Source organism: Miniopterus natalensis, chromosome 5 (genome assembly GCF_054644295.1).
Source record: "Miniopterus natalensis isolate mMinNat1 chromosome 5, mMinNat1.hap1, whole genome shotgun sequence".
Classification (NCBI taxonomy): Eukaryota; Metazoa; Chordata; class Mammalia; order Chiroptera; family Miniopteridae; genus Miniopterus; species Miniopterus natalensis.
The window spans coordinates 44,094,726-44,105,271 of NC_142085.1; the positions used below are offsets into that span (position 1 = coordinate 44,094,726).

Genomic DNA, 10,546 nt, shown 5'->3' on the forward strand with positions numbered 1-10,546 from the left:
TTTGTTTTGTTTTCACATTTACCCCAATGATTTTTTTATAAGCATCCTAAATGTTAAAGCTAATTTTAATGTCTAGTTGCCATACTGCTAGTTAACTTACACACTGTATGCCACATACAGTGTACGTGGTAAAAAATGGAAATCAATAAACCTCAATTACCAGTCTTGATTACTCAGAGGTGGATTACCTAGGTTAGAGGTCATGTGTCACCTGCAGGTCGTGTGTCACCTGTATCATGTGTTTAATTTCGCCTGCACAATGTTTAAACATAAAAAAAAAGTGTTGCCCAGCCGGGCGTGGCTCAGCGGTTGAGCATTGACCTAGGATCCAGGAGATGGGGGTTCGATTCCCGGTCAGGGCACATGCCCGGGTTGCAGGCTGCAGTAGATCAATGACTCTCTTATCATTAATGTTTCTAGCTCTCTCTCTCTCTCCCTCTTCCTTCGTTCTCTCTGAAATTAATAAAGATATATTAAAAAAAAAAAAAGTGTTAAAACAAAACTGCCAATATTATAGAGCTTTTATTTTTTGAATTTTTATGAGTTTTTTTCCTGCCATACAGGAAACAATTGCCAGGAGGCAAGATCTCAAATGCAATATTTTACAGCTTTTAAATCTACAAAAATTGGAATCATTATTTAACTTAATAAATGCTAACATTTTGAAACAGAGCACTCACACACACAAAATACAGGTTTCTGACTTCTTTTGAAAATCAGGAAGATATGGCAACAAGTCCAAATGTCCGCATACTAGTTATCAGCGGGAGCTTAGTAGCAACTGCTGTCCCCATTAGATGGCACATATTCCCTTCCATTTGCTACAGTCCCTACCATCCTGTTGTGCCTTATAACCTGACAACTTCACTCATTCCTATTCCCTGGCTGGCCCCTGTGGCCATTAGAATTGGGAACCTCATTTTTTGTAGACACACTCTCTGGAGAAGCATAATGCTTATTCAGTATTCAAGTGCTTTGTTTAAATGTAGGAATTTTTTTTTTTTACCATACCCAAATTATAAATTTTGCTTGTTTTCTATGTAATAAATTGATAAACAGGTTGAGAGAAGAAATGTAAACACAGGCATCTTTTAGATGTTAACTAAGGTATATTAATTCACAGTCTATAGTTGTGACACATATAAAAGTAGGGACCAAATAAAAAAATACTTAACATTATGATTACAACAGATGGTTCTGGAGTTAAGGACTCCAATATATTTGTAGCTGTGAAGCCCTGGGTAAGTCATGAAAACTCTGGGCTTCAGCTTTCCCTTATGAACAGTAAGATAATACTGCATACCTATGGAGGCTGGGGGCGGGGGAGTGTAAACTAAGTAAGCCCAGGGAAATGAAAATGTTTCCTCATGCTCCCGCCCCCTAGTCATTCCCTCCGGCTCCCATTAAGGGAGAAAGTGCTATATGAGGAAGTTATTCCTTAGGATCTATGTTTAGGCACTATGTGAACAGAATCCTCAAGGGGGGGGGGTGTAGACTGAGAGCATCGAAAATCGACCAGCGAAGTCTATACAAACCGTTATAGTGGGTGTGTTTATACTGTATTCAGAACTTTAAAGAAACCCATATAAATCTCATTACTGAAGTTACCCTTTGTGTGTAATATAAAACTCAGTAACAAACAAAATGTAACCAGCACCCCTGTAAGTAGAGCGGACCGAGAGGGGAGCTGGAAGGCCCCAGGCGCGCCTTCCCTGCGGCACGTTCTCTCCCGGCCCAGTCCCCCCTCATCCGCATCGGGCTCGGCGACAAAGGGGCCGAACCGCAGGGACCCGCTCGAGCAAAACACGCGCGGCCAGAGACGGAAGGGCCCTGGGCTACCTGGGAGGACGCGGCCCGCGCCCCGCGGGTTCCCCAGGAGGGGACGGGCACCCACCGGGGGCGGGGACCGGGGCGCAGACGCGCGTCAGCGCAGCGCCCGGCAGAACGCAGGCCCGGAGGGCGGAGGCGCGAGTCCCACCCGAGCCCCGCGTAGCCGCAGGGCGCACACCGCCCCCCGGGAAGCGCCGGCCGGGCCGGGGGAGAGGCGCGAGGCAGACCCGGCGGGCGGCGGGCGGGCTCCCAGGCGCGGCCGTTACCCCGCCCCTCCCCCGCGCCCCAACCTGCGGCCGCCGCCGCTCACCTGGTGGCGTCCGCGACGTTCCTAACGAACAGGGAGGTGTTGGGGGGCCTCGTGTAGCGAGACATGTCCGCTTCCTCCGTTCCCTCCGGGCCTGCCCGCGGCCGCCGTCCTCGCCGCCGCCGCCGCTCCGCCGGCCCCCCGCGCGACCCCCTCCCCGCGGCCTCGGCCCCGCCAGCGCGCAGCCGCAGAGGCGGGCGGGGGCCGGCGGCGCGAGCCCGGCCGAGCGGACCGCGCGGGGTGGGGCCCGAGGCCGCCGGGATCCCGGGGGGCGGCGCGGGGGCCCTGGGCGGGGATGCGGGTGGGGGGCACGGGGTCCCGGAGTCCGCGGGATCTTAACAGGGAGACAGTGCGCCAGCCGAGGGTGCGTGGGGATGCGGGAGGGGGTGGCGCTCGAGGCCCAAGTCGAGGGGAGGGGAAGGGAAGGGGGCGGCGCGGGGCCCCGGGGCTCGGGGGCATCTGGGAAGGGGGCGGTGTAGGAGGCCGGGGTAGGAGGGGTCCTAGACTGGGGGCTGCCTTGGTGTCCGGGGCGCCGGCGGCATCCGCAGGGTGCGCGGGGCGCGTTTCCCGGGAAGGGGCCGCGCTGGAGGCCTGGCCGGAGGAGCCTGAGGTGGGGACAGCCCGGGTGTCAGAGCCCCGGGGGGCGGAGGCCAGAGGGGTCCTGGGTGCTGAGGCGGGGGAGCCAGACTTAGCACCCAGGGTGGGGGCGGGTGGAGGCGAAGGCGGCGCTGGACCGCGCAGCAGCCCCGGGCGCTGCGGCTGTCACCCCCCCCCCCCCCCCCCCCCCCCCCCGGGCCCTCAGCCTGGACCTTGACAGTCGTTCTGCCTCTGTCCCTTCAGTCTTGAACCTTAATATGTTCTCAAACTATGAGTGTGTGTGTGTGCTGAGCCTTCATCCAATATAGGAGTCCCCCCTTATGGGGAGGGTACTTCCAAGACCCCCCCCCCAGCAGTTGCCTGGAAGCCGGGGTTGTACCAAGCCCTGTATATACTGTATTTTCTTATATATGTATACCTATGATAAAGTTTAATTTCTAAATTAGGCACAGTAAGATTAACATCAATAGCTAATAAAATGGACTATAATATACTGTGATAAAAGTTTTGTGAATTTGGTCTCTCAAAATATCGTGTTGTACTGTATCACCCTTTGATAAAATGCCTACCTTGAGGTAACTTACAGCTGCTGTTGACCTTCTGACCATGTCAGGGCAAGGATCACCTGCTGCTGGGGTCCTGGATCATCAAGCTGTGAGGATGTCATGATTGGCAGTCAGGAGCGGATGATGTGGATGGTTGGGGAAATTTATTTATTTATTTATTTTAAATATATCTTTATTGATTTCAGAGAGAGGAAAGGAGAGGGAGAGAGAGACAGAAACATCAAATAATGAGAGGGTCATTGATCGAGCCCGCAACCGGGCATGCGCCCTGACCAGGAATCGAACCCCGATCGCCTGGATCCTAGGTTGACTCTCAACAGCTGAGCCACGCCCGGCCGGGCTTGGTTGGGGAAATTTAATACTGTATTTGTAGGGCCATCGTTGACTGTTGGTAATCGAAATCGTGGAAATCAAAACCGTAGATAGGGCGACTACTATATTCCCTAGAGCATGCTATTCAGTCAATAGTATCATTCATTCAGATGTTTATTAAACATCTACTATATACCAGGAACTGTTCTAAGTGTGGGATATAGCACCAAAGAAAACAGGTCAAAGTCTCCAACCCTCAAAGAAGGATGGACAGTAAAAGAATGAACAAATGAATATGTGATGTAGAAGAAAGTAATAAAAATGCAGTGGCAAGTAAGCAAATTTAAATTAGCGTCTCCCCCTTGTTCCAAAATGTTGTAGTCCAGCCCTCTCTAGTTATCTTTTGCTCCTGTGATTGTCATAGCCTGTTACCCAGGACTGTAATTGGGGCAACTTGCAATTACTAATAGTGCCCCCTTTTGTTCTAAGAAGTGCTCCATTTTGTAGGATAAATGATATGGTGGTCACCCTACCTAGCCCACAGTCCACTCACAAGTTGTGAGTCCCAAGGTCTGCAAACACGCCTGGAAGAGTGGCCATTCATTCAGAAAGGAATTGCTATGGCACAGCAGGCACGGGGCTAGACCAGGAATATAATGGGGGTGGGGCATGGTTCCTGTTCTCATGGAATTTAAATTTGGCTGGGAGGCAGAATCAAATCCCACTAGTAAAGAGATAAGCTATGACAAGAGGGAACCTTACGCAGTATCACTGGCTAGAGCATCACTGAACTTTTCCCTGAAGAAGTTTTGGAGAGAGATTTGAAGAAGAAAAGCAATCCATGCACTGGAACAGATGTGCAAAGGCAGTATAGGAAATGAAAGGAGGTACACAGGAGCATAAAGCTAGAGAACAGGAAAAGGAGACTGGAGAGCAGGCTGAGTTTATAGCAGGGAAGCCTGGAACGCTGACTGTTGGCTTGCTAGGGCTGTTGTAGCAGATTACCACAGTATCAGTGGTTTAAAATGATAGAAATTTATTTCACAGTTCTGGAGGCCAGAAGTCTGATATCAAGGTGTTGGCAGGGCCACACTCCCTCTGAAGTCACTAGAGGAGCATCCTTACTTCTTTCCATCTCTGGTGCCTCCAGGCATTCTTTGACTCTGGCTGCATACCTCTCATCTCTGCCTCTATCTCACATGAAAGGAGATAAACAGGAGCATAAAGCTAAAGAACAGGAAAATGAGACTGGACACTTGTCATTGGATTTAGGGCCCACCCAGGTAATCCAGGGTAATCTCATCTCCAGATCCTTAATTTTATCTGCAAAGACCCTTTTTCCAAATAAGGTCAGATATGGGGGGGTTAGGACTTGGGCAGATCTTTTCTCCGTCCACCATTCAATCCACTACATTGACTTTGCAGAGGAAAGAGAGTTGATTTGGTGGGAAGTGAAAGTTATTAATATACCCATTCCCTGACATGTTAAGTGGCATAAAAATTCATTAGACTCTATGTAACTATGAACTATTTAGTTTAAAATATATGTATCTGCATGTTCATGTATAAATAGATTTTTTTGCTCTGGCCGGGTAGCTCAGTTGGTTAGAGTGTTGTCCCAGTATGCCAAGGTTGCAGGTTCAATCCCCACTCAGGACACATCTGAGAATCAACCAATGAATGCATAAATAAGAGGAACAATAAATGGATGTGTGTGATTTTCTCTCTCTCTCTAAAATCAATAAATAAATTTTTTTAAATTAAAAAAATATTTTTCTAGGGTCTTGCCCTGAGCGGGAGCCTCGGGGCATGTTCGACTTCCGAGGCGTGTTTGAAAACTGAAGCATTTCCTTCTGGGTTTAAGGCGTTCATAAACCGAGATGTTCGTCAACTGAGATGTTCGAAAACCGAGGTACCACTGTACATGGGATTATTTAACTTTAAAGTAAAATTTAAAAGTTTATGACTTAGTCACACTAGTCACATTTCAACTCCTCAGTAGCCACATGTGGCTGGTAACAGCTCTAGCTCTATCAGTTTTCAGGAAATACAGAGGACCTTTCATTCCCCCTTCAAATACTGTATCCATTGCCTCCAAAAGTGTCCAGTCCTCATTATTATTATTTTTGTGATAAGAACACTTAAAATTAGGTCTACTCTCATAGCAATCGTTTAATGTTATCAACTGTAGGCATTATGCTATACAGTAGATCTCTAGGACTTACTCATCTTGCATAACTGAAACTTTATACCCATTGACCATTTCTCTCCAGCCATTGAACCAACTAGCACTGCTCCATTTTAAACATAATTAATGGTCAGAGACTTATTTTGTGTCATAGTAACAAACAGGACATATTTTTAAATGTTAACGCGTAAGAAAGACTTGGCTTGGCTCTCCCATCTCTTCTGGACAGCCAGAACTTTCCTCCAGTGTCTCTTCCTTCCTTCTTCTGTTTCCACCTTGTAGGAAAGGCACTTCATGCACAAGACCTTCTGAACATTGTAATAGTATTTTCCTAATCAGTTTTATTGGAAATTTGTAGTTTGCTTCCTGTTTCATCTTCCATCATGCCTCCAATGACTAGGTGTTTATTAATTTTAGACCACACATTTTTTATTTATTAATGACTCTTCATTACTACATCTTTTATAAAGCATCTTAAGTATTTTAAGCACCCTCTGACTATGCCATCCATTCCTGCTAGCAACCTTAAAAATATGTAGCACCAAAATAACTAAGAAGTTTGAGAAGTGACTCTGTAGTAAAGGTCATTATTAACCATGGTTAATAATGATGTTCCCATGGTCAAGGTGTACACATTGAGAGAGGAATTTCTTGAAGGACCCTCAAACAGGGGATTGGTTCCAAGGTCTAAATGTTGTATCAATGAGGGCAGGGGAGCCATGAAAGTCCTCTCCATTTTCTTGAACCATAACCTTAGGAGAAAAATATTCTCATCCAGCACAGGCAGGGCTACATTTTCACAGTGTTGTAAAATACAAGCCCTAGGGAATCAGGTCAGAGGCGAAGCCTCTCCTCTACAAGAACCTCACTGTCTGCATTTCCAGGAATGGCTATGGCCAGCAGAGCAGCTAATCCCACTGCCAGGAGGGAGGGAAGCCAAAGTGAGCCTCAAGTAACTGAGTACCAGGACATTCCAGTCTTCAAAATAGCTGCCTTCACCTCGTGGGCCATTTGGAGATAGCCATAACAGAACTTAGTAATGAAACCTTACCCAAAAGAAACAAGTTTCTGCCAGACATTTTTGCTCAATCCCTTTGTTTTTGTTTTTTAATTTATCTTTCAATTACAGTTGACATACAATGTTATATTAGTTTCAAGTATACAACATAGTGATTAGACATTTATATAACTTACGAAGTGATCACCCTGATAAGTCTAGTACCCATCTGACACCATGCATAGTTATTACAATATTATCGACTATATTCCCTGTGCTGTACTCTGCATCCCTGTAACTATTTTTATAACTGGTAATTTGTGCTTCTTGCTCCCTTTCACCTTTTTTACCCATACCCCATCCCTGACCCCTCCAATCTGGCAACCGTCAACTAGTTCTCTGTATCTATGAGTTTGTTTCTGTTGTTTGTTTATTTTGAAATCATATGGTATTTGTCTTTCTCTGTCTGACTCACAATAGACAAGATATGGAAGCAATCTAAGCATCCATCGATAGATGAATGAATAAAGAAGATGTGGCATATATATATATATATATATATATATATATATATATATATATATATATATATATATATATGTAATGGAATATTACTCAGCCACAAAAAAGAATGAAATCAACTCCTTTGTTTTATTTTCCAGAGTTTCTTCCTCAGCTTAAATTTCTTCCCCCTAGTCACTCACTCCTTGGGTGGTTTATTTCTCCTCCAGGTATAATCATTCATATAGTAGATATTGTGGAACCGAAGTTTCTTTATCTCCTCCTCTTTCCTTATCACTGCCTCTAGTCTATTAAAGGGTGGGTGTCACCACCTTTAACCTTTTAGATTGTCTCAGGCCAGAATCTCGGTTTCTGATTCACCCTCCATGTGGTCATTGTTATTCTTACAGAAAAAAAAAGCCTGGTTTTACCTCTCCCTGGCTTAATACCATCTGGAAAATACCCATTGTCTGGACAAAGTTTAATTCCTTAACAATGTGTACACAATTCTTCTATGTCCCTTCACCCCTGATCAAAATTCACTTTTTGGCAAACCTACTTTCTTAGTTTGCTGCTTTCTGACAAATGACAGCTAGTTTTTTTTAACACCTTAGCCTAGAAGTTATTATTATTATTTTTTAATATATTTTTATTGATTTCAGAGAGAGGAAGGGAGAGAGAGAGGGAGACAGAAACATTGATGAGAGAGTCATTGATCAGCTGTCTCCTGCACGCCCCCGACTGGGGATCGAGCCAGCAATCCTGGCATGTGCCCTGACGGGGAATCTAACTGCCATCTCCTGGATCCTAGGTTGATGCTCAACCTCTGAGCCATGCCCAGCCGGGCCAGAAGTGATTTCTTAATGTACTATCTAGTACATGGTATCAGCTAGAGAGATATATCTCTGGAGATACCTGTAAGTATTTAGGGGGAAGGCTAGGGGGATGTTGTGCACGAACAGTATCCTAAAGTGGCGCTGTATTTTGCTTGCTCTGTGTGCTGGCAGTGGCAGCCCCAAAATCATGCAGTGCCAGGGTGTGGGTCTGGAGGAAATTGTTCAGGTTTCTCTCTCCCTCTCTTTCTCCCCTTTCCACTCTCTCTGAAAAGCAATGGGAAAAATATCCTCGGGTGAGGATTGAAAAAAATAACAATAAAAATAAAAGCAGGCCACTGGAGCCAGACTGGCTTCTGTTCTATACTGAGTGTGCTACTTACTCACTCTGTGATCTTGGATACTGCATCTGTAAAGTGAAGATAAATAATCACATTAACAACTACATAGGTTGTCATAGGGTTAAATGAGGGAATACAGGTAAAGCACTTAGCACATGTTAAGTGCCTGCCACAGAGGAAGTGTTCTACAAATGTCACATACCGATTGGTTTTCTTCACATGGGTCTTTTTTTTTTTTTTTAGACAACTAACTGAACACAGTATTAAATTTCAATATTATTTTTTGAGTATGGGCTATTTTTGTCAGAAGCATACCAGGAAAGATTTAATAAGTATAGACAAGGGGGCCCAGGGATTTAATACCACATTTGCTGTCTTTAGCGATGAATTTTATTAGTCTTAACTGAATGACAGTATTTTCAGATTTAGAATGTGACATTTACTCTGATATTGTTAGCTTACGTAGTAGTTAAAAGCTGTATAGTAGGTAGTCCTCATGTATGTTAACTTCCTTTAGACTTATTTTCAAAAAATACATTTGTCTTTTTATCTCAGTGTATTGTATACCGTTTAACCTAATTGTGACAAATTAAGGAATAAGATAGAACATGAAAAGTTTGTGGAAGCTTTTAATGTGTGTGTTAGCACAGGAAGACCCTAGAAAAAATCTAGGGACTGAAAATCTGCCTCCTTAAGCAGTAGGGAAAGGTGGCCACTCCAGCCTGATAATTAATAGAGCTTATTAAGGGAAACTTACATATGAGGAGAGTCATAGCATATGCCAGAGAATTACATAGAACAAGGTGGGCTAGTCACGAATACTAGTGCATAAATGCTACCGGGTATGGAAATTACGGGCTTAACCAGGTCAGAACAACAACCTGCTCCAGGAAGGAGCACCTAGCAGGAGGCAGGGGAAGGGGGTCTTGTAAGTCAGAATGAACATGGATTACAATCAGACAGTCTCTCTGGAGAGTTGGTGGTAAGAAATCTCCTTTCTGGGCTGGGGCCAGCTCATGGGTCAGACTGCAGGAATGTGGTAATGGAACAGTCTCTCTTCCACAATGTGGGACACCTTAGGATATACATTTCTGCAGTGCTATTAATAGGCATGGCATCAAGGACAGTTTTTCAGACTTTGTGCTTCACTCTGGAGGAAAACAAGAGTATGGCATCTTGAATTTCTTCATTGGGTAACTTAGAACCCAGTTATGTGAACACCAGCTGCACATATCATGTTACCTGAGTTCAGCATCAAAGTTATAAACAAAACTAGTCATATGTTCTTTCAAAGCTGTTGCTATTCAAAACAAACACCCAAATCAACAAAATAATGTGAATAATTATGACCATAAATCTTTTTACTAACTCTCTGGTTTGGGCTTTTAAAAAACTCATTTCAAATTCTTAGTTCTACTCTACTCAAATAGACTACAGTAGCCAATACATGCGTGCTTACTATATTCCAGATGCTATACTGGACACTTGCTATACTAGTAACTTTTTATTCTGAGAACACTATACTTCATAGAGCAGTTAGTTGCAGCTTTTCAATAATACAGCAACCTCAAGGAGAAGAAAGTTGGGAGCAATACCGAAAACTAACGTATATAGAGTCTACAAACCAGTGTTCTTTGTATAGTTTTATGAACTAAAAACCTTGTATAACTTTTTTATTACTGTTCTAGAAAGGCGAGCGGCGTTTTTCAGGGGACTCTGTTCCACTTGGTCTGTCTCTGATGCCGTCAACCAGTAAAACCGTACTCATTCCGCTGCTGTGGGAAATAAGCAACAACGGAAAAGTAATAATAACTTTAGAGCTTGATTCGGTTGTCAGGACAGCTAAGGAAACGGGAGAGGAGCCCCCACCCCCAGCTCTTCCCGGGGCGGAGCACCTGCGGCTGCAGGGGGGGCGCACCCCAGTCCCGCGCGGCGCTGGAGGCGGGGTCCCAGGGGCTGAGGACGGGTGTGCGGCGGCGTGCGGGGCCGGGCAGCGCGCGCCGCACCAGTTCTCGCGGACTCCGGGAGCGTGCGCAGGCGCGGGGTGCCCCGGAGGGAGCGATCGAGGTGGCGT

General features: G+C 45.3%; 1 protein-coding gene across 4 annotated transcripts in view; it reads right to left on the bottom strand.

Annotated features, from left to right (window-relative positions):
* The window catches only part of SRSF12 (serine and arginine rich splicing factor 12), a 30,159-nt gene extending 27,908 nt beyond the window's left edge, over positions 1 to 2,251 (bottom strand). For 3 of the 4 annotated variants that reach the window (XM_087817502.1, XM_087817501.1, XM_087817500.1), the window contains exon 1: positions 2,141 to 2,251. In XM_087817502.1, coding sequence (XP_087673628.1) covers positions 2,141 to 2,205 — 65 coding nt within the window. In that variant the 5' untranslated portion in view covers positions 2,206 to 2,251. The remainder of the gene's footprint in view (positions 1 to 2,140) is intronic. The other variant, XM_087817503.1, reaches the window with a different exon arrangement.
* Between the last annotated feature and the right edge of the window lie 8,295 nt (positions 2,252 to 10,546).